General features: G+C 39.2%; 1 protein-coding gene across 2 annotated transcripts in view; it reads left to right on the plus strand.

Moving 5' to 3' along the window:
• Positions 1-25522, plus strand: part of ARFGAP1 (ADP ribosylation factor GTPase activating protein 1) — a 173424-nt gene that overhangs the window by 82894 nt on the left and 65008 nt on the right. For both annotated transcript variants that reach the window (XM_053708883.1, XM_053708893.1), the window contains exons 4-8: positions 1096-1267; positions 1551-1651; positions 1840-1929; positions 14593-14701; positions 18148-18204. In XM_053708883.1, the coding sequence (XP_053564858.1) occupies positions 1096-1267; positions 1551-1651; positions 1840-1929; positions 14593-14701; positions 18148-18204 (529 nt within the window). The remainder of the gene's footprint in view (positions 1-1095; positions 1268-1550; positions 1652-1839; positions 1930-14592; positions 14702-18147; positions 18205-25522) is intronic.

A 25522-nucleotide genomic window follows, 5' to 3' on the forward strand; every position in this document is an offset into this window, starting at 1 on the left:
CCAATAAAATCTGTCTCACTGGAACTTCACGTGCATGAGCACAGTGTTATCTATATGACACACACGAACTAACACCCTCTAGTGGTGAAAAAACTGTCAAAATGTAAATTGGAAAATTGTTTAAAATTACATTCTCTATCTAAATCATTTTATTTTGGACTAGACTGTCCCTCTGTCCCTTTAAATCGGGATCAACAGTAACAACATCAATAATAATAAGTACGTTTTTAAAGGGTTTTATACTGGATTTTTATATCAGCATCTGTGCATATTCTTCTTTATAGTAGTGTCTAATGCATGCAGTTATATGAAAATTGGTGTATACTGCCCCTTTTAACTTTATTTTTCTTCCAGTCTTTGGTTAAATCACTTTACCATAAAATATGTCCAAAATTATTTTCTTCCTCACACAAGACCTCCTTTGCTATTATTTCATCACTACTGTTTACAGGAGTTTACTCATGGCATTGTTTTTGTGGAATTATGTGCTTTTAGCTTCCTAGACCAGCCTTCAGCTGTTTCAAGCATTCCCTAAATACTTGTTCAGAAATGCATATAAGCACATCTATTTTTTTTTTCTACCCCATAATAATCGGAAAATTACATGTTCTAATTCGTTAGAGCATGTCATTTTAAGACTATCGACCCTGCACTACTGTGTGTTCTAACTCCCGTAAAAATTGTAGTTCCGCTTGGGACCTGCAGAGCACTGTTGGTCCCGATCTGTACTTTTTACTGTCTTTAAACCCCTTTTGTAGTGTAACTAGCGCTTCTGATTGGATCAACAGCCGTTTCCGCTCTGGACCTGCAGTGCTCTGTGTGGTACTTTCACTGTGTTTAACGCCTTTGCGGGGCTTAAACACATAGTAGTGCATGTTTAGCATGCTTTAACCTTTTTAGAGCATGTCATTTTTCGACTATTATGTCCCTTAAAATTGTATTTTTGGAATTCTTTAATCATACCACTGGGGAATATATTGTAATAATTGTACAAATAATTTAAATATTATAGTTCTGTCTGTACCCTTGCCTTTTGTTGGACAAAATACTTTTTATTACATTAGATACATTATTCACTTTTTACTACTTGTCTAGCTTTGTACGTTCAGTAACTATGGACAAATGGAAGGATGTGGAGTTGGAGAAGATGAAAGTGGGAGGAAATGGCAAGTTTAGTCAGTTTCTGGAGTCTCAGGAGGATTATGACCCTTGCTGGAGCTTGCAAGAAAAATACAACAGCAAAGCCGCTGCTCTCTACCGTGACCGGGTGAGGACTTTGTGTGTTGCAGTGCAAGTAAAGCTTAAAATCCACAAGGATTTACTTGTAAATATGTTATCCTTGCACTTTTAATGAATTAACCTTTTTTCCTTGAGAACAATAAAGTATTTAGGGCGTCTATGAAATGATAGCAGTGGAATAGTCTTATAGGCCATATTGTCATATGTGGTTATCCATTGTAACCTTATTAATAATTAACAAGGTTATTCTTATATGATAGTCCTCATAGTATGGACATCATTATATAAATGTTTTTTTCTCTTGCTTCCAGATTGCAACATTAGCTGAAGGGCGAGATTGGTCTGAAGAAACATCATCTGCCAAGAACTGGACCCCTCCTCAGCCAAAGATGATGGGGAGTTTCACCCACCGGTATAACTCCTTTTCCTTTAATACATTTTTGGTACATTTCTTGCATGCTGATATTTGTGTTGTCCACCAGCCATGAGTATTATAGTGTTGGTGTTTTGTATGTCCCTTGAGATTGTGTTTGTCCTGTATGTGACTAGAGTGTGCCAAGACAGCTTAAGCTCATCTTCTTTTTATTTCTGTCCATGCAGTTCAGCTGCAGGGCCTGCTCAGACTGGGGCCGCTTCTGGAGATAAAGCATTTGAGGACTGGTTGAATGATGATGTAAATTCCTATCAGAGGTACATTTTCACTCCTACATAAGATAATCCAAATTATTTATAGTGCTCCGACCTATTTGCCAAGACATAAAATCTGTGCACCCATTACTAAAGACGGCGCTCTCCCATTCTTTGCTTTATCAACATGAGAAAAAAAAAAAAACATGAAAAACTAGTGTACATAATGTCTACAAAAGATACATACAATCCGGGATCCATACTAGCTAAGTTTTCTTACATAATATGTGTGTGTTTGAGTGGAAAAGTCCACTTTAACCTTTATATTATGAGACTGTAGTATCAATTAACACATCAGCGAGAAATGAGGATTAAAATATGAAATCTTTAATGTCCAGGGGATAAACCAGGCAAGACCACTACCATCTTTAATTAGATTACCCCTAGGAAGAACAATGCAGATGATTCAATAGGACATCCTAGAGAAGATTCCATGTAATAGATCACTTAGGACCAGTATGACTTAATCACCTTACAATTTTACCAAATATGGCAAAGGATACCCTCTCCCCACACTCCCTCCAGCATTTTACAGAAACTAAGGAATAAGTGGATTGAAGGCGAATTGGTGTTAAATTCCATGTCATTAATAACTTAGTTATTTTCTAAGGGCCTGATCAATTAAGATTCTCCTGCTTGGAAATAAATTGTAGTACAGTATTCACAGGGGCTGAACTCGCTGAACAACCAAAGAAAAAGGGCAGAACTCCTCCAGCATGACAAAGTCTCTCTCATTTCTGTATCTTAAGGTGAGATAAGCCCAGTGCAGTATAGCACTGCATGATATGAGAGTTTTGCTACACTTACACTTTGTGTTTTGTATTTTATATTACTTTATACTTCAGATTATGTTCCTACAGTATTACTATATTTAAGCTTTGCATGTTCTATTTTAATTCATTTTGATTTAGATCCAGCAGTGATTTTACAAATTCTGATTGTTTTGAAAGTTTCTGTGTTTCAAATTAGGATCATACTTTGTATATTCCTGTGTATCTTTTACAACTTACACTGCACTTGGTATTTATTGTAAAATAAAACAGTTTTAGAAAGTAGGAGGGACCCTTGGCTGAACAGGGGAGTTTCCAGGTAATGTCTGAAGCTCTCTCTCAAATCTTGTGAAATGTTGTAAGCATTTAGACAAGCTGATCTGACTGATTTTTCTCACCAGCTGTATGCCATTAGAGATTAATACAAGAATTAGGCATTTCCGGACAACTTATTTGCATATATTAAGGGCTTGCAAATGATCGTGAGTCAATTTGTTCGCACATATGAAAATGTTGCGAGGTTATTGGCGCATAACCTTTCATAAATATGATGAAATCATTTGTGAGCTTTTTTTTATTTTAAGATAAACGTGAGATTTTTGTTATTCTCCCTTTGATAAATTTTGACCAAAGTATGATCCTAATGTTTTAAAGTTACACAAACTGTGAAAGCATAATCAGGATTTTGTAAAATCACAAGACTAAATACACTACACTGCTGTATACAAAATAAAATACAGACTAGAAAGTTTAAATGTAATAACACTTGAAGTGTAAAATAATATAAAATATAAAGTACAAAGTGTAAATGCAGCAGAACTGTCATGTTGTGCTATATTGCATTGGGCTTGTCTCTCCTTTACATACAGAACTGCAGGGAACGACCCTTGGGGGGAGGGGGTTTAGAATTTTGCTAGGAATCCGAATATTGCAGTGCTAGAGGATCATTTTAGATCATCTCACCTGAGCGGAGAGCTTTAGATCATCAATCCTTAAAACAGAAGCTGATATTGAAGAATTTTTTTTAGTGGATAGAAATATTTGATCCCATTGTTCTTTGTCTATTTTAGGCTCATTATCCCATGAAGAGGTAAAGAAAGGGAGAGCGTATGGATGTAATATCAAGCAAAATTGTATATGAAACTAACAAACTTGCTCAAATCACAATTCAAAAAAATAAAATAAACAAACAAATGTGATAGTGCACAAAAGGATAAATGTGAAACGTCCCAGGTTAGGCAATCACTATAGTTACTTGCAGGTGAGCCTCAGGGAAAAAAGGAAAAACACATATAGTGAAGTCCTGTGGCTATGCAAATATTCAAAAAAGGCAAAGAAGGGTACTCACTAGGGCTGCACGATTAATCGCATATGTGATACGATTTAAAAACCGCAAGAGTCGCGATTTTTTTGCTATTCTCAGAAGTGGCTGTAATGCATTGAGTTGTATGTGATTTCTTGCAAACCAGCTCCATCTAGTGGTTGCTTTTAGTACACATTTGTAAAATGGCTGTTTTACTTTTACTTTTTGATCTCAGTAGCAGCCGATCAGTTTAGAAGTCTAAAAGCAGAGACCATGCAGGAATGAAGAGGAGGGAAAGTCACTTACTTATATTTCCCCCTAGGAACGTCTGCAGTCTGAAACTTAGGGTATGTAATCATTATGGAACCTCCCACACAATCTCCTGCTCTCTGAGAAACGGCTCAAATACATAGCAGATGCAGTTAACCCCACGGCTGAGAAAATGGCTAAAACTGCATTCCCCTCTGCTGCTGGGTTAACTTAACTGCATCTACAATGTATTTGATATCAGCAAGGCACAGCATTTCTGAAAGGAGCAGCCCCCACCCCTACTGCTATATGCCTGTATTGGATTCCTGCACAGGAGCAGGGTTTTCTATGTTTATGCTACAAGATTGTATTGGACATTGAGAGACATGTACATTAAGATTCTGTAGTGTTAAATAAACTTTTTAATGCAAAATGAAGGTGTTATAGTCATTCATAAGAAAATCGCAATTGCATTTTTTTTTTTTTTCAAAAAAAATTGCGATTTTATTTTTATTTTTTGCACATATCGCGCAGCCCTAGTACTCATACTCTAAAGCTTCAAAATCAAGCTCTAGATATTAAGGCACAGGAAAAATATGAGACAAAGGCAAAGATCGATTTCCCAGCTGGGTTTAAGCTCCACATTGGAATGAATCGGAAGTGGATAAAAGAATATAACATTGTATTTAAAAACAAGTTAGTCACAATGTCTACTGAATGCTGTTTTTCGGTTCGGTAAGGAACAAGACTCCACCTCTTTTGTGACGTCAAAAAACGGTCTTTGTTTGCAGTGGTTTCTGACTGGGACAGTCTCATATGTATGCCTTGTGACTAACTTGTTTTTAAATAAAGTGTTATATTTTTTTTATCCACTTCTGATTCATTCCATGTGGAGCTTAAACCCAGCTGGGAAATCAGTCTTTGCCTTTGTCTCCTATTTGGAGTTTTTTTGTGCCTTTTTAATATCTAGAGCTTTATTTTGAAGCTCTTAAGTATGTGAGTACCCTTCTTTTGCCTTTTTTTGAATATTTGAATAACCACAGGACTTCACTATAATGTGTTTTTTTCCTTTTCTTTTTTGAGTCCACGGATCATCTTAATTACTAATGGGATATTCACATCCTGGTCAGCAGGAGGCGGCAAAGAGCACCACAGCAAAGCTGTTAAATAGCTCCTCCCTTCCCTCCCACCCCAGTCATTCTCTTTTCCTACGTTAGTGATAGGAAGTCTTAAAGTGAGGTGTTAGAAAAGATTCTTCAATCAAGAGTTTTTATTATTTTTAAAGTAGTTCAAGATTGTGCTGCTTTGTTCTAGGGTGTAGCCGTAGTCCATATCAGTCTCTTCAGTAGAGCATTGGTGGCTTTAGAGCAATGGAAACTTGTGGGACATAATTCTCACTGTGCCTCCCATACAGTCATGCTGCCCTAATACTGATAGCCTAAGCAAGATTACTCGGCTTTATCCTTTTTCCACAGGGCTATGTGAGAGAGAGGACCTCGCAAACCTGCTGAGCTGCCCTGCTGTCTGGCAGATTTTAAAGTGCTAACTTTTTATTCTGGGTCTGGGAAGATCTCAGAGGAAGTGGAGCACTTTATTGGGACATAACCCCTTTATTGGGAAAAACCTCCTATTCATATAAAGGGAGGGGATCCTGTGACAGCACATTGTTAGCAGGCACTGGGACTAAGGAGACTAAAGGTGGCTTGTACTCTGGGGGCCTCAATCACTTGGGTGAACTCAGGAGGTGGTTGTTTGAACAACAGTGTGCAAAATTAGTCACTCATATGGGCTATAGAGCTACCTAACATGCGGTAGCACAATTTGTCCCCACTTTTCTCAACAGAGTGTTTCAGTTAGCTCCCGGTGGCCTATCTATGTATATTAATGAGATCGCAAGATCGAGCAATAACAGGTCTGTGAAATAATAATGTCATAACAGCAACTATGGAGGAAGCATTATTACCTGAGAATACCACTATTCCAATATTTCATTACTTCCCTAAAATCCATAAGAGCATGAAAAATCCCCCTGGACGCCCCATCATAGCGGGCATTAACTCACTTAATGAACCTCTATCGGACCTTATGGATACCTATTTACAACCCCTAGTCAATAAATTGCCCAGTTATATTAAGGACATTACAGATCTATTGTTAAAATTAAATAATATAGAATGGAAGGCAAGTTATAGATTCTTAGTGGCAGATATGACTTCCTTATATACCTCTATAACTCATGAACAAGGCCTCAAAGCGATAGATTATATGCTGGAAAGTCAAAGCAACTATGATGATGGAACCAAACAGTTTATTATGTATTCAATTGAGTACTTATTGACACACAACTTCTTCATGTTTGAGGGGAGTTTCTATCTTCAGAAGCGTGGAACCGCCATGGGGGCAAAGTTTGCCCCCTGTTACGCCAATCTCTTTATGGGATGGTGGGAGCGATTCCACGTCTTTGGGGATGGTAACCCCCTCAAACAAAACATCATACTATACGCAAGGTTTATAGACAACCTGATTTTTATTATTGACACCAATGAAAATGGAGTTGAGAATTTCTGTGACTATTTAAATATGAATCAGTGTGGCATAAAATTTGTGGGGGAACAAAATCCAACCCAAGTATGCTTCTTAGACATTGATGTTTTTATAAAATCAGGTTCAATAGAAACTAAATTATTCAGAAAACAAACGTCGGGCAATACTATCCTTGAATTCAATTCTAGTCATCCACGCCACACAATACATGGCATACCAAAAGGACAATATATTCGAGCAAAGCGTAACTGCTCGAGTCCTGAAGAGTATAATAAACAGGCAGACATTATAACAGAAAGACTAATGAGCAGAGGCTATGATGGTAACTTACTTAAAAAAGCACGCAGTGAGGTTGATATAATACCACGAGATACCTTACTAATGTATAAAAACAAAAGACATAGCATGAGTAATAAAAAATGTAAGCCAAAATGTATTACTACATATAGCATGGAATATTCAGAAATATGTAAAAGTTATAAGACGTAATATTCCAATACTACAAACAGATCCAGGACTAAAAGAGATTGTAAGAGAGGGTTGTGATTGTATCTCGAGAAAAGGAAAGACAATTGGAAATTATGTGTCACCATCTGATTGCATAAAAAAATCAGGCAATACATGCTGGTTAAAACAGCGAAAAGGTTTCTACAAATGTAGAAAGAAAATATGCAAAACCTGTGAGTATGTAACAGAGGGTGACACATTTGTTTCAACTACCACAAACAAAACACATAAAATACATTTTTACATTAATTGTACTACAACTCATGTAGTTTACATGTTAACCTGTAGGGGGTGCCAAAAGCAATATATTGGAAAAACCAAAAGATCCTTAAAGGATAGATTTTTGGCACATGTGAGATCCATTGAAGATCCAGAATCTGAAACTCCAATTGCACGACACTTCAGAGAAAATCACAATTCTGATATAAGGTTGCTATCTGTTCAAGCAATAGACCATGTTCCAAAATGGAGGAGAGGGGGAAGTAGAGAGGAGAAATTAGATCTAAGAGAGGTCTTCTGGATTTTTACAGCCAGTACCTCTATCCCCTATGGATTGAATTTTAGGAGAGACATTGATCTGTGTGTTTAACAAAAGATATATCTCTTCAAAAAAATTTCCCCTAAAGATTTCCAAAAAAAGTTTCCTTAAATTTACTCTGAATTTTCTTAAATTTATGGAATTAAACTTAGGCAAATAATGATACATGATAATAGTATTGAGAGAAATAGTAGTTTATTTGTGAGCATTTAACAATAATATAATAATAAAATATATCATGCAAGACTGCTAAATATAAAACTATATATCATGACAAAATGCCTAGTTAAATAAGGGTAAATAAATTAATGTAATCAAGTTCATATAGAATTGTTTACAACAATAAGGATGTTTAAATTAGAGCATATGTATGTATCTTTAAGAAATCCTCTATTTAAACAGAGAGGAGTCTGGGTATCCTGTAAGCAGTGAACAAGTGCTATCTTAGCACGAAACATGTCTGCAGCAGGAGCCCAGCAGTCCTTATTCACTGTATATTAACTGTTTAAGCTGTGTCAGTTTGGACTAAGCTTTAGTCTGTTTTTACTATGTTCATCAATAAAGCTTTCATTTTTACATAATTCTCTGGGAAGTGCCTGAGTTATCCTTTGTACCTTATGTATATTAATGGGGACCAGGAGTTTTTTTGTTTTTTGATACGCTCACAATGGACGGAGTTACTTTTGGCGCCGTTTTGGGCTGCACTATCCTCTATCTCAAGGCACAGTCATAATGGAGTGTTATCATGCCCACGAGGGGCCGAGCTACATTGAGGCTGTGTTAGATTGCGCTCTCCACCTTGTCAGGGTTTTTTCCCTGATCTGTTTACCATGTGCTGCTGGCAGCCATTTTACTCACCTCTCTTGCTGACTCTGGTGCATACTGTGTGATGTTGCTCATTTCCTGCACTTCCTTTTATGGCCAGACTGGTGTACATCATCCGTGTGAGACAGGATGCAGTCTCAGAATTGTGATGTCATCACTTATTGTTTAAAGGGCCTCTGTTCAGTATGCTTTGCCCTTGCGTTGTCTAAGACCTGTTTGTTAGAGTTCCAGTTCCTGTGTATTACCTGGCTGTCTGACGTCCCGCCTGGTTCCTGATCCCTGGCTTTTTCCTGACTCTGCTGTTCTCCTTGTTCCTGATTCCGGCTCGTCTTACTATTCGCTTTGGCTCCTGACTCTGCTCGACTGACTACCAGTTCTGGTTTTGATTTCTGTCTTGTTATTTGACTTGTGGACTTTTTATTATTTTTTGCTATTAATAAAGGTGTGATTATTTTTGCACTTCTTGTCTCAGTCTGATTCCTGGCACCCTGACACCACCTCAATTACGATATCGGAAGGCAGAGCATCTAACACAATCTTTAGTGTTTTCCTTTTCAATGCGGGTCCAGCCAGCGCTATTAAAAGTACAGCGTTTTGGACTTGTTTATGTATAATAATGTATCGTTTATTTCCACGAAAATAAACAGTTTAAAATGTATTTTTCTGATGGTCAGAATGCACCTCGGCTAGATTAAACTGAGGTGTTGAATGAGTTTTATTGCATTTAAGTATTCGGTACTGATGGACAGATGGGCACCTCAGCAAGATTTAACTGAGGTGTAAGTAGGTGCTACAATATTTGCGTGCTAATCTAACTCATTTCTGTACACAAAAATAAAAAGTTACAGTTTAAAATTTAAAGAGACGGTAACGTTTTTTATTAAAATAATTTCATCTGTTTATTTAATTCATCCTTTGTGACTTGGGATGGAGCAAGAGCACACAAAGAATAAAGTTACTTTTTAAAATTTAATGAGACAGTAACGTTTTTTATGTGTCAATGTTTATTAAAAAGTTTCACTCTTTTCTGAACCTACTCCTTCTAAGGCGTTTGCTGTTTAGGAGTCTGTTGACAATGGTCAATCTATGCCACAAATTTCTCCTATAGTGTCCCACAAAATGTTATGGCCCACAAGCAGTGTGCCCTGTGCTTCCTCTCACACTCCACCCGGAGTTACTCTGCATTTCATGCATTTATATGTTTTTCCCACGTGGTAGAAAACATTACTAGAGGAATTATTTTCAATCATTTTAGGGTGATTGATTCAGTAGTTGCTATTCCGAATGGTTCTTCCCTGTTACCTGAAAGAGGAAGATAATTTTGGATTATCTGAGAGAGAATTCTCAGACTCAGATGAATAATATCCTAATTTGATCGTGAGGTTGTTTTTCTTTCAGTTTTTTAGCTTGAACACCTCCATTTGTTACTTTAGGAGGTTTTAGCTACCCTGGGCAACTCCGACACTACCGGTGTAATCTATCCTAGTGCATCCAGTAAGTTATAAGGAGTGGAAGAGACAGCAATCCCTATATTTAAAAAGATGTTTCCCATAGCCGACTCAGCTAAGGAAGCTGGGCAAACATTCCCTAGGGTGGAAGGAGTAGTTTCCAGCTTAGCTAAGAGAACTACTATACCCTTAGAGGATAGTTGGGTTTTTTCAGAGGTCCTTTGGACAAAAATTAGAAAAGGGATGTACACCAGGGCTTACAATGGCAACCAGCTGTGTACTTTGCTACCGTCATTAGTGCAACGGCATATTGGTTTCATGCATTGTCTGATGCTACGAAGTCAGAAACTCCCCTGGATAAAATCCAGGATAGGATAAAAGCTTTCAAATTTGCTAATTCCTTTATTTCAAATTCTTCGCTTCAAGTTATCAAACTGGGAGCATAGGTTTCAGGTTTCTCTGTTCCTGCTCACAGAGCCTTATGATTAGAGCCTTGTTCTATGGATGTATGCTCTAAGTCTAAGCTTTTAGCGATTCCTTACAAGGGGAAGACTTTGTTGGGACCTGGCTTGACGGAAATAATCTCTTTTGAAATTTAAAGAATTTCAACAACAAAAAAATCCAAATAGCCTGCTGTCGAATCAAAGACAGCATGAAGGACATGCCCCCGATCCGGGATCGGATCTTGTAGGGGGCAGACTTTCTGTCTTCGCTCAGGCTTGGGTTCGAGATGTTCAGGATCCCTGGGCAATAGAAAATAGTGTCCCAGGGATACAAATTAGAGTTCAAAAGTTTTCCTCCCAGAGGCAGGTTTCTGCTTTCAAGATTATCTGCAGATCAGACAAAAGGAAAGGCGTACTTACACTGCGTAGGAGACCTCTCAGACCTGGGAGTGATTGATCCAGTTCCAATACATGTACAGGGCCTGGGTTTTTTATCCCAATCGGTTTGTGGTTCCCAAAAAAAGAGGGAACCTTCAGACCACTTTTTAGATCTCAAAAGTCTAAACAAATTTCTTAGTGTACCGTCCTTCAAGATGGAAACTATTCGTTCCATTCTTCCCTTGATCCAAGAGGGTCAATTTATGACAACAGTATATTTAAAGGACGCGTACCTTCATGTGCCATTCACTAGAATCGTCTCAAGTTCTAAGGTTTGCCTTTCTGTACAAACGCTTCCAGTTCATGGCTCTTCCTTTCGTTGTTGCCACAGCTCTGTTTTCACAAAGGCTCTGGGATTGCTGTTGGTGGTGCTTCAGTTACGGGCATTGCAGTGGCGCCCTATCTGGACGACATCCTAGTCCAGGCGCCATCCTTACAGCAAGCAAGATTTCACACGGACATGGTGTTATCCTTCCTGCGATCTCACGGGTGGAAGGTAAATTTGGAAATGGGTTCCTTAGTCCTAAGCACAAGGGTAACTTTCTTGGGAACCATAAAAGATTCCATATCAATGAAGATTTTTCTGACAATGTCAGGAAATTAGAGATTATCGATACTTGTCTAGTCATTCAGTCCACTCCTCGGCCTTCAGTGGCTCAGTGCATGGAGGTAATCGGGCTGATGGTCGCGGCAATGGACATCATCCCGTTTGCTCGGTTCCATCTCAGACCTCTGCAGTTAAGCATGCTCAGGTAATAGATCGGAGACTATACAGATTTGTCTCCTCGAATACTACTGGAGCAGGAGACAAGGGATTCTCTTCAATGGTGGTTGTCTCTGGATCATCTCTCCCAAGGAACCTGCTTTCACTGACCATCTTGGGTGATTGTGACAACAGACGCCAGCCTTCTAGGGTGGGGAACAGTCTGAGGCTCCTTAAGGGCTCAGGGGGTTTGGACTCAGCCAGAGTCTGTTCTTCCTATAAACATTCTGGAGCTGAGAGCAATCTACAATGTTCTTCTGGCCTGGCCTCAGTTAGCCTCTGTCCAGTTTATCAGGTTCCAGTCGAACAAAACGTCAGTGGCTTACATCAATCAGGGAGGAACGAGGAGTTCCTTAGCGATGACAGAGGTATCCAAAATAATTCAGTGGGCGGAGGCCCATTCTTGCTGCCTGTCGGCGACAACTGGGAGGCGGATTTCCTGAGCAGGCAGACCTTTCATCCGGGGGAGTGGGAACTCCATCCGGAAGTGTTCTCCAGCTTTTTCCTCCGTTTTTTACTTTTCTTCCTCGGGTCATTGCTCGAATCAAACAGGAGAGGTGATCCTCATAGCACCGCAGGATTTGGTATGCAGATCTGGTGGACATGTCATATTTGCCACCTGGAGACTTCCGTTTGGGAAGGACCTTCTAATTCAAGGGCCCCTCCTTCACCCAAATCTGGTTTCTCTGAAAATGACTTCTTGGAGATTGAACGCTTAATATTATCCAAGCGGGGTTTTTCTGACTCGGTCATTGAGACCATAATTCAGGCTCGTAAGCCTGTCACTAGAAAAAATTATCATAAGATATGGCGTAAATATCTCTATTGGTGTGAATCTATGGGCTAATCATGGAGTAGAGTTAGGATTCCTAGAATATTGTCTTTTCTCCAAGAGGTTTTGGAGAAAGGTATATCGTCAAGTTTCCCTAAAGGAGTCAAATCTCTGTCTTTATCTATTTTGTTACACAAACATCTGGCAGATGTCCCAGATGTACAATAATTTTGTCAGGCCTTGGTCAGGATCAGGATGTGTTCAAACCAGTTACTCCTCCATGGAGTCTGAATTTAGTTCTCAAAGTTCTTCAAGGGGCTCCATTTGAGCCTATGCATTCCTTAGATATTAAGTTGTTATCTTGGAAAGTTTTATTTCGTGTTGCTATTTCTTCAGCTCGGAGAGTGTCAGAGCTCTCGGCATTACAGTTTGAGTCTCCTTATCTTATTTTCCATTCAGATAAGGTAGTTTTACGTACTAAATTAGGATTTCTTCCTAAGGTTGTTTCTGATCGGAACATTAATCAGGAGATTGTTGTTCCTTTCTTGTGTCCTAATCCTCCTCAGAAGGAAAGACTTCTGCACAATTTGGACGTGGTCCGTGCTTTAAAGTTTTACCTGCAGGCGACTAAGGACTGTCGTCAGTCTTCTTTTTTGTTGGTGGTTTTCTCAGGAAAACGCAAGGGACAGAAAGCTACGGCTACTTCTCTTTCTTTTTGCTGAAGAGTATCATACGTTTTGCATATGAGACTGCTGGACAGCAGCCTCCCGGGAGAGTTACGGCTCATTCCACGAGGGCTGTTGCTTCCTCATGGGCGTTCAAAAATGAAGCTTCTGTGGAACAGATTTGCAAGGCTGCAACAGGGTCCTCTCTTCACACTTTTTCAAAGTTCTACAAATTTGACACTTTTGCCTCGACTGAGGCCGCTTTTGGGAGAAAGGTTCTTCAAGCAGTGGTGCCTTCCGTTTAGGTTCCCTGTCCTGTCCCTCCCGTATCATCTGTGTACTCTAGTTTGGGTATTGAATCCCATTAGTAATTAAGATGATCCGTGGACTCATTGTGTCTTAAAAAAGAAAAGAAAATTTATGCTTACCTGATAAATTTATTTATTTTTTGACACGATGAGTCCACGGCCCGCCCTGTTTTTTTAGACAGGTTGTGGGTTATTGTAAACTTCAGACACCTCTGCACCTTGGCTTTTCCTTTCTCTTTCTAACTTCGGTCGAATGACTGGAGTGGGAGGGAAGGGAGGAGCTATTTAACAGCTTTGCTGTGGTGCTCTTTGCCGCCTCCTGCTGACCGGAGGTGAATATCCCATAAGTAATTAAGATGATCCGTGGACTCATCGTGTCAAAAAAGAAATGCATTTATCAGGTAAGCATAAATTTTCTTTTTTCCCTGAGGATCACCTGCAAGTAACTACAGTGATTACCTTACCTGGGACGTTGCACATTTATCCTTTTGTGCACTATCACATTTGTTTGTTTTATTTTATTTTTTTGGATTGGGATTTGAGCAAGTTTATATATTGTTTTGTTTTAAAATTGAATATGAGATTGCAATTGTTCCTCTTGATAAGACACGTTTCAAAAGGGATCTGATAAAAATTCCTATTGACAGGACTAGTAGAGATGTAGGGACATATTTGAAAGTAGGAAAGCCAAGAGTTAGACATTAAACTTTTTATTTTAATTTATTAAATGTTTTAAGTGACCATTTAGAACTTTTTATATAGGTATATGAGTGATGCCACCATCCACTCTGACAAAATAGGAGTAGGGAAAGTTTTTGTTGCCCATTATGTGGGGCAAGGAGGAGGGGGTAGATAAGGATGGATATTTACTGATCAGGGTATCCCACAAATTTGGGATTAAAGCAATTAAATGTCATTTATATTTTAACAATTGAAGTATATATTTGTGAAATTAAAATGAGCGATTGAAATACTGTGTCCACATTTTATTTATTTATTTTACTTTTATTTTACTTTAGTTTGTTTGAGGATAGATATGTTTAAATACCCTGTTAAGACAAATTGTGTTATTTTAATTTATTTATTTTTATAGTGGTGGTGCTGGGAATCAGGAGAACAGATATGTGGGATTTGGGAACACAGTGACTCCTCAGAAGAAGGAAGATGATTTCCTGAACAACGCAATGAACTCTCTGTATACTGTTAGTATTTATTTTTTTATCTTCATGTTGCTGCCATTTTGGGAGAAGGAGGGCAGCTTCTTGCTCGATCCATCTGCTTAAAGTGATGGTAAATTCAGCTAACTAACTTTTTTAATATTTTGAAAGCTCTTTTAATTTAAAGCATATCGATGTGCTTATTTTAGTGAAAATCAACTTCTATAAAAAAAACCTTTTTGTTAGGCTCCGCTATCTGCTGCAATACATCCTCTCTCACATTTTCTTAATCTGGGATTTAACAGGCAGCTCTTTCAGCCAATAGGAGCTGCACCATACGCACTATGTAAGTTACTGACCGCATTCTCCCTTGCTGCTAACTAAAAGCCGACTCAGGCGTGAAGCACAATTGCCCAAGCACCGCTGGCTATGCTATTTACGCAGCTGAAACAGTGAATTGGCTTTACCAGGAGCGATTAGCAGCCTCACTGTTTCAGCTGCGCAAATAGCGTAGCGAGCTGTGCTTGTGTAGTTGCGCTTCACGCCTGAGTCTGCTTCTAGTTACCAGCACGGGAGCCTGCTGCGGAATCTGTTGGCGCTCTTCCAAAGACCAATAATAATAATAATAACAACTTGCATAGGGCGTATAGTGCGGCTCCTATTGGCTGAAAGAGCTGCCTGTCAAATCCCAGATTAAGAAAATGTGAGACAGAGGCTGTATTGCAGCAGGTAATGGAGCTTCACAAAAAAGTTTTTTTTATAGAAGTTTAATTTTGATTTTTACTAAAATAAACACATTGATATGCTTAAAATTACAAGAGCTTTCAATATATTAAGTAAAGATTTTAAAGAGGTTAACTCTAACAGCTTTATCCATTCCAAAAGTTGTCATCTCCAGCAATGGAAGGACAACATCCCTGTGGGCCAAAGTCTGAGGGTGAGAAAAAATTGTTCTAGACTCTCAGACTTTGAATACCAAATAGAATCCTTAATTGAGAAATTCAGAGATAGAGGATATGATGAGGAAGTTGTCAATAGGGCCGTAATAAGAGCAAGAAATACTGATAGAAAGAACCTCCTCTCATATAAACAAAAGACAACTAAAGAGAATTCAAATTTAATTGATGTTCCATTTATAACGGAATATAATGTAGATCATGGCATTGTAAGAAAGATTCTGAATAAACACTGGGCTATCTTAAAAGCTGACCCTATATTAGGAGATGCACTCCCCCATAAGCCGAGATTGATTTTTAAAAAAACAAAATTTTAAAACAATACTGGCGCCTAGCTCACGCGAGATAAATCAAAAATCACACAAAAAGATCTACAAGGGGGGAAAATATCAGGCTTCTTCACTTGCTATTCATGCAAGGCATGTAAATGTAGTGACAAAAGGAAAACTATAATCATTCCAAAATCAGGAGAAGAAATCACTATCAAGGAATGCATTAGATGCACCACGAAGGGGGTGATTTATATTCTTAAATGCACATGTAACTTACTTTATTTTGGAGAGACTAAACGTATGATCAAAGATAGGATAAGAGAACATCTATTATGTATTGAAAAGGGAGTGACAGACACTAATCTATATAGGCACTTTAAAACTGTACACAAGGGCAATACTAAAGATCTAAAATATTGGGGGATTTTGCATGTGAAACAAAATTAGAGGGGGGGTAATATAGAAAAATTTCTGAAAATAAGAGGCAGAACTGATTTATAGACATAACACTCTGTTCCCTGCTGGTTTAAATTCAGAATTAGACATCTCTCCATTTTTATTTGACTAAACATTATTATGTAATGCACAATCTGTATTTTACTATATGACATACACAATATCAATTTAGATTCTTAACATGATTATTATTCTTTAATTATTCTTTAATTATTTTTTAAATTAGTTTTAATTATTTTTAAGTATTTCTTTCTTTTTAGCAAATAATTTTTAACATAAGTGATTTAGAAATAGATACAATACTAATTTTAAGTACTAATTCTAAAGTATCAATTTTTAATATCACTTTTAAGGGAGTTCTGTGAAATCCAGTAATAGAAACCTCCTTTATAACTATGTGAATGATTAGAGATATGAAGCTACCTAAGCTATATGGTTACTTGCCAATACTACCTTAAATACTAAGACCGCCCTGGATAACACTCCCAGGTGTTTTACAACCAATGAGAAACAGACTACACCTTCAAATAAAGACATACCTGTTGCAGTCTAATCATCTTGAGAAAGCCCTGTAGAGGGGGAAACGCGTCGATGTGCTGCAACTACTACTGAGATTACTATTTGAAGCTGAAGCTACCACAGTGTTCATTGAGGATTGTGCAATATCGCTATAATAACTAGTGACTGGAAAGACTTGCAACTACTCTCTGAACTTTTCATCGGATAACCAAGCTTGTTTTCATCTTTAATTTTGTACCTGCGTGCTAGTTAGCACTAAGAGCAGGTATTATTCATCGGACAATTGCTACACTTTAGTTGTAATAGTCACCACTACCGCTGCTGACCGGGTCCGAGTTTGGACCAATAAGAAAAGCCAATCTGAGGCAGCGCCCACATTAACATTGTCATCACGCTAAAGGCTTTTAACCAACTAACGGAGGACATCGAGTGGAAAGTTCAGGGCAAGCCCCTGTTTGCTGCTGACCGGGTCCGAGTTTGGACCAATCAGAAGAGCCGATCTGAGACAGCGCCCACATTAGCTGTGTCATCACGCTAACGGCTGTAACCAACTCACGGAGGATATCGAGTGGAAAGTTTGGGGTAAGCCCCTGTTTGCTAGCAAACCAACATACATTAAAGATACTGTAAGTGTACACCAGACTGTCATTTATTTGTACCACAAACTCTCTCTGCTATTATAATTATCATATGGCGGCAACTTAAGGACTTTACTCACGGAGACGTCCGTTTTTATTTACTATTGTGTATTATTTGCTGTGCATTAAATTTATGCTATTTTTTAAGATACGCTAAATGTCTATGCCAATTTCATTTATATAGTCTTACCTCCTAGCACCTTTAGCTGTAGCGCTCCTGATATACTCCCCTTTTCTGATTTTCATATTACCTATTTTTGGGAACACATAGGTATTCTCAGGAGTTTGGTGTTTCTCACCCTGCGCTCATTGGTTAATTAATTAATATATTAAGTAAGTTAGCTGAATTCACTATCACTTTAAGACTGTGGAAGGCGTAGGTAGTGTCCATTATGTTAACAGTTTAAAATTTGAAGCACGATTCAAATGAATGATAATAGTTATAGGAATTTAGTTCCAGATTCTGTGGAGGCTAGCTATCCCTACAATTATTATTATTTTTTTATACATGTTCACAGCTTCTACAGGACGGACAAATCCATTGGTTCCCTATTTCATTCTGTATTGCTGTATTACAGCTTATATTTGTTGGTGATAAGGGGACATGTGCATCATTTGCATGGAGAAAATTGTCAATGTTTATTTTGCAGGGTTGGAGCAGTTTTACAGTTGGAGCCAGCAAATTTGCATCCGTGGCCAAGGAGAGTGTAAGTAACTACTGCTCTCTTGTGGACAAGTTTGGAATTTCATAATGCTATCATAAGACTTTCCTTTATTACAGGAAGATGAAACTTAAAAACTTGATTCAGATAGAGCATACAATTAAAAAAAAAACACTACTTCAATCTAGTACTCAAAAGCATTCTTGCCGAATTGCAGCCATAAAGTTCTCCAGACATATGCACACTACCTCCAAGGTTTTCTTTTAAACAAAGAATAACATGAGAACTAAATAAATTATATAATAGAAGTAAAGTAGAACTTTTTGTTAATTGTATGTCCCTTTAGGCTGTTATTTTTTTTAAATATTACTTATGTATTCTGTAGTACCAGACAGCTTTACAACTGACATATAGTGAAAATTTAAAACAAATTTACATTATTGTATATATAAGAGTCAAGACAAACTGTGAAGGTATTTGCTTGTCTCATAGTGGGCTGCTCATAGAGAAGATGGGATGGAGAATGCCACTGAAATTGATAAATGTGATGTGCTTATAAGTTAGAGTTGTTTTATATACTTACTTTTCACAGAGTATTTAAATGGACATGTGTATATGCTAAATCACCTGAACATGATGCAGTATAACTGTAAAAAGCTGACAAGAAACATCTCTATGTAAAAAGGAACATATTGTACCTCAAAATATCTGCATCTCACAATAGTAAGTTCTCTGTGAGCAGTTATCCTTTAGCTACTAGCTGCAGGTTGATAAAAAAATATATATATATATATATCTCCAGTCCGCATCAGCAGTTCTGAGGTCATGCTTTGCTTTACTGCAATCTCATGAGATTTTACTGAAATCTTGTGAGATTTCTTAGTAAACTTCCTTAAACTGAGTAGGGAAATAACATGTCTGTGCCTGCACATGCCAGTTGCACGCTCTCTTGCAAGTCCCGGGACTAGCATCCTGATTGGCTGCTTAAAATCCCTTTACAATGGGATGTGGCTACTGAGGACATTATCATTTTTTTTTTTTTTTTTACATAAAGATGTTCAGGCAATATTTTCTAGTTTGCTTTTTATGACCATGCTGCATCACTTTCAAGTGCTCCAACATTTGTGTATCATGTCCCTTTAAATCTATGGAGTTTGATGTAGAGTCTAAGAGAGGGAGGGCGAGTGTATCTCTGAAGAAGAGCAACATAGACAAAGTTTTGTAGATGGAAGTGAATTTGAAATGTGTCTCTTTAAAGAGATGAAGGAATTGTGAAAAGAATATAGGGAGTAGATAGGAAAGTAAATAAGCTACACAAAGTAGCTGTATTTACTAGGGATGCACCGAAATTTCAGCCGCAGAAAGTTTCGGCCGAAAATTGCATTTTTGGCTATTTCGGTTTTCGGGTTTTTTTGCCTGTTATTTTCGGTAAAATTATTGTGTAGCATGTTTCAAATTTGATGCTAGCCTAGAGCTGCTGTTTAAGTTTATTACTTGACTTACTGTTCTGCATATAATGAGTTTTCTAGGTCTATACTTTATTTGGATAATTGGTGAAAAAAAACCTGTTAAATATGATTCTGTTACATAGAATTAAATGAAGAATAATACAGTATATTGATACTGTATTTATAATTGTTTTAAGTAGGGATGCACCAAAATTTTGGTCGCAGAAACATTTTGGCCGAAAATGGCATTACTTTTTGCCTGTTTTTTTTTTTCTTGGTAATATTATTGTGTAGCATATTATTGTTTTAAGATATTTTTGTCCAATTTTAGTGTGTTACTTTCAATAAAAGTGTGGGATTTTTTATTGGCTCTAATTATGCAAAAAAAAAAATAATTTGAAAAAATACATTTTCGGTTTTCAGCCAAGTGCATCCCAGATTTTTGGATTCGGTTTCGTTCCAGAATTTCCATTTCGGTGCATCACTAGTATTTACAATGGAATTGTAGGTTCAAATCAGGATTTTAAACTTTATTTATTTTACAAGATACGACGAGTCCACGGATTTCATCCTTACTTATGGGATATCACCTCCTGGTCAGCAGGAGGAGGCAAAGAGCACCACAGCAGAGCTGTATATATAGCTGTATATATAGCTCCTCCCTTCCCTCCCAACCCAGTCATTCTCTTTGCCTGTGTTAGTGATAGGAAGAGGTAAAGTGAGGTGTTAGTTAAGATTCTTCAGTCAAGAGTTTATTATTTTTAAATGGTACCAGTGAGTGCTATTTTTTCTCAGGGGTAAAGCTACAGGGTTTTTTTCAGCAATGGGAACTGGGGAGATTCTACATTTCTCCTACATTGGTGTGTCCGGTCCACGGCTTCATCCTTACTTGTGGGAATATTCTCTTCCCCAACAGGAAATGGCAAAGAGAGCACAGCAAAAGCTGCCCATATAGCCCCCCCTCTGGCTCCGCCCCCCCAGTCATTCTCTTTGCCCCTCTGAACAAGTAGCATCTCCACGGGGATGGTAAAGAGTATGTGGTGTTAGTTGTAGTTTTTTATTCTTCTATCAAGAGTTTGTTATTTTAAAATAGTGCCGGTTTGTACTATTTACTCTACAACAGAAAGTGATGAAGAGTTCTGTTTAAAGAGGTAAGCCATTTTTCTTAGACTCATAACAGAATGAAGGCTTATTAATGGGCTATATACTGGTTGACACTATTGTGGGCTTAATCGATTGATTTATACAATATTCATATGACTTTTGGAGTGTTTTGGAACTTGAAAACACTTTGGGAACGTTTTTTATTCACCTGGCAGTCGTTTAGACACCTATTCTAGTCAGGAAGGGCCTTTCACTCTGGTATGCAGAGGGAGGAGGCCTCATTTTCGCGCCTTAATTGCGCAGTTACTTCTGGAAGCAGTGCATGCAGCTTCATGTGAGAAGGTCCTGTGGCCATAAAAAACGATTCTGGAAGGCTTATTTCTGTGGCGAATAACCCCCAAGGAAAGGTAAAGCCGCAGCAAAGGCTGTGGCTGGGACTGTAGTGGGTTTAAACTGGTAAATTGAGCAAATATCTCCGGTTTGCTCATTTAAGGGGTTACAAACTTGGTTGTGCAATACTTTCAAAGCATTACGACACTAGGGTGCAAATTTGGTAAGGATCGGATATTTCCTTCATAGTTTTTCACACATTCAGAAATAAAGTGTGCTCTGTTTAACATTTAAAGAGACAGTAACGGTTTTGTTTAAAAACGGTTTTATTGCATTAATAGCCTGTATAAGCCTGTCTAACATGTCTGTACCTTCAGATAGAACATGTTCTGTATGTATGGAGGCCAAGGTGGTTCCCCCTTTAAATGTATGTGAAAATTGTGCCATGGCGTCCAAACAAAGTAAGGACAGTACTGTCACATTTAATAACGTTGCCCAAGATGATTCTTCAAATGAAGGTAGTTGGGGATAGTTCATCATCCTCTCCTTCTGTGTCAACTCCAGTTATGCCCGCGCAGGCGACACCTAGCACATCTAGCGCGCCAATGCTTGTTACTATGCAACAATTAACGGCAGTAATGGATAATTCTATAGCTAATCTTTCTCCAACATAGGTGTGTCCGGTCCACGGCGTCATCCTTACTTGTGGGATATTCTCTTCCCCAACAGGAAATGGCAAAGAGCCCAGCAAAGCTGGTCACATGATCCCTCCTAGGCTCCGCCTACCCCAGTCATTCTCTTTGCCGTTGTACAGGCAACATCTCCACGGAGATGGCTTAGAGTTTTTTAGTGTTTAACTGTAGTTTTTATTATTCAATCAAGAGTTTGTTATTTTAAAATAGTGCTGGTATGTACTATTTACTCAGAAACAGAAAAGAGATGAAGATTTCTGTTTGTATGAGGAAAATGATTTTAGCAACCGTTAATAAAATCCATGGCTGTTCCACACAGGACTGTTGAGAGGAATTAACTTCAGTTGGGGGAACAGTGAGCAGTCTCTTGCTGCTTGAGGCATGACACATTCTAACAAGACGATGTAATGCTGGAAGCTGTCATTTTCCCTATGGGATCCGGTAAGCCATGTTTATTAAGATAGTAAATAAGGGCTTCACAAGGGCTTATTAAGACTGTAGACTTTTTCTGGGCTAAATCGATTCATTATTAACACATATTTAGCCTTGAGGAATCATTTAATCTGGGTATTTTGATAAGATTATATCGGCAGTAATAAAGTGTGTTCAGTTTAAAATTTAAAGTGACAGTAACGGTTTTATTTTAAAACGTTTTTTGTACTTTGTTATCAAGTTTATGCCTGTTTAACATGTCTGAACTACCAGATAGACTGTGTTCTGAATGTGGGGAAGCCAGAGTTCCTTCTCATTTAAATAAATGTGATTTATGTGACAATGACAATGATGCCCAAGATGATTCCTCAAGTGAGGGGAGTAAGCATGGTACTGCATCATTCCCTCCTTCGTCTACACGAGTCTTGCCCACTCAGGAGGCCCCTAGTACATCTAGCGCGCCAATACTCCTTACTATGCAACAATTAACGGCTGTAATGGATAATTCTGTCAAAAACATTTTAGCCAAAATGCACACTTATCAGCGTAAGCGCGACTGCTCTGTTTTAGATACTGAAGAGCATGACGACGCTGATAATAATGGTTCTGAAGGGCCCCTAAACCAGTCTGATGGGGCCAGGGAGGTTTTGTCTGAGGGAGAAATTACAGATTCAGGGAACATTTCTCAACAAGCTGAACCTGATGTGATTACGTTTAAATTTAAGTTGGAACATCTCCGCGCTCTGCTTAAGGAGGTATTATCCACTCTGGATGATTGTGACAATTTGGTCATCCCAGAGAAGCTATGTAAAATGGACAAGTTCCTAGAGGTCCCGGGGCTCCCAGAAGCTTTTCCTATACCCAAGCGGGTGGCGGACATTGTAAATAAAGAATGGGAAAGGCCCGGTATTCCTTTCGTCCCTCCCCCCATATTTAAAAAATTGTTTCCTATGGTCGACCCCAGAAAGGACTTATGGCAGACAGTCCCCAAGGTCGAGGGAGCGGTTTCCACTTTAAACAAACGCACCACTATACCCATAGAAGATAGTTGTGCTTTCAAAGATCCTATGGATAAAAAATTAGAAGGTTTACTTAAAAAAATATTTGTTCAGCAGGGTTACCTTCTACAACCAATTTCATGCATTGTCCCTGTCGCTACAGCCGCATGTTTCTGGTTCGATGAGCTGGTAAAGGCGGTCGATAGTGATTCTCCTCCTTATGAGGAGATTATGGACAGAATCAATGCTCTCAAATTGGCTAATTCTTTCACCCTAGACGCCACTTTGCAATTGGCTAGGTTAGCGGCTAAGAATTCTGGGTTTGCTATTGTGGCGCGCAGAGCGCTTTGGTTGAAATCTTGGTCAGCTGATGCGTCTTCCAAGAACAAGCTACTTAACATTCCTTTCAAGGGGAAAACGCTGTTTGGCCCTGACTTGAAAGAGATTATCTCTGATATCACTGGGGGTAAGGGCCATGCCCTTCCTCAGGATCGGCCTTTCAAGGCCAAAAATAAACCTAATTTTCGTCCCTTTCGTAGAAACGGACCAGCCCAAAGTGCTACGTCCTCTAAGCAAGAGGGTAATACTTCTCAAGCCAAGCAAGCTTGGAGACCAATGCAAGGCTGGAACAAGGGAAAGCAGGCCAAGAAACCTGCCACTGCTACCAAGACAGCATGAAATGTTGGCCCCCGATCCGGGACCGGATCTGGTGGGGGGCAGACTCTCTCTCTTCGCTCAGGCTTGGGCAAGAGATGTTCTGGATCCTTGGACACTAGAAATAGTCTCCCAAGGTTATCTTCTGGAATTCAAGGGGCTTCCCCCAAGGGGGAGGTTCCACAGGTCTCAGTTGTCTTCAGACCACATAAAAAGACAGGCATTCTTACATTGTGTAGAAGACCTGTTAACAATGGGAGTGATTCATCCTGTTCCATTAGGAGAACAAGGGATGGGGTTCTACTCCAATCTGTTCATAGTTCCCAAAAAAGAGGGAACGTTCAGACCAATCTTAGATCTCAAGATCTTAAACAAGTTTCTCAAGGTTCCATCGTTCAAGATGGAAACCATTGGAACAATTCTTCCTTCCATCCAGGAAGGTCAATTCATGACCACGGTGGATTTAAAGGATGCGTATCTACATATTCCTATCCACAAGGAACATCATCGGTTCCTAAGGTTCGCATTCCTGGACAAGCATTACCATTTCGTGGCGCTTCCTTTCGGATTAGCCACTGCTCCAAGGATTTTCACAAAGGTACTAGGGTCCCTTCTAGCTGTGCTAAGACCAAGGGGCATTGCTGTAGTACCTTACTTGGACGACATTCTGATTCAAGCGTCGTCCCTTCCTCAAGCAAAGGCTCACACGGACATCGTCCTGGCCTTTCTCAGATCTCACGGATGGAAAGTGAACGTGGAAAAGAGTTCTCTATCTCCGTCGTCAAGGGTTCCCTTCTTGGGAACAATAATAGACTCCTTAGAAATGAGGATTTTTCTGACAGAGGCCAGAAAAACAAGACTTCTGGACTCTTGTCGGATACTTCATTCCGTTCCTCTTCCTTCCATAGCGCAGTGCATGGAAGTGATAGGTTTGATGGTAGCGGCAATGGACATAGTTCCTTTTGCGCGCATTCATCTAAGACCATTACAACTGTGCATGCTCAGTCAGTGGAATGGGGACTATACAGACTTGTCTCCGAGGATACAAGTAAATCAGAGGACCAGAGACTCACTCCGTTGGTGGCTGTCCCTGGACAACCTGTCACAAGGGATGACCTTCCGCAGACCAGAGTGGGTCATTGTCACGACCGACGCCAGTCTGATGGGCTGTGGCGCGGTCTGGGGATCCCTGAAAGCTCAGGGTCTTTGGTCTCGGGAAGAATCTCTTCTACCGATAAATATTCTGGAACTGAGAGCGATATTCAATGCTCTCAAGGCTTGGCCTCAGCTAGCGAGGGCCAAGTTCATACGGTTTCAATCAGACAACATGACAACTGTTGCGTACATCAACCATCAGGGGGGAACAAGGAGTTCCCTGGCGATGGAAGAAGTGACCAAAATCATTCAATGGGCGGAGTCTCACTCCTGCCACCTGTCTGCAATCCACATCCCAGGAGTGGAAAATTGGGAAGCGGATTTTCTGAGTCGTCAGACATTGCATCCGGGGGAGTGGGAACTCCATCCGGAAATCTTTGTCCGAATCACCCAACTGTGGGGCATTCCAGACATGGATCTGATGGCCTCTCATCAGAACTTCAAAGTTCCTTGCTACGGGTCCAGATCCAGGGATCCCAAGGCGGCTCTAGTGGATGCACTAGTAGCACCTTGGACCTTCAAACTAGCTTATGTATTCCCGCCGTTTCCT

Source organism: Bombina bombina, chromosome 1 (assembly GCF_027579735.1).
Source record: "Bombina bombina isolate aBomBom1 chromosome 1, aBomBom1.pri, whole genome shotgun sequence".
NCBI lineage: Eukaryota > Metazoa > Chordata > Amphibia > Anura > Bombinatoridae > Bombina > Bombina bombina.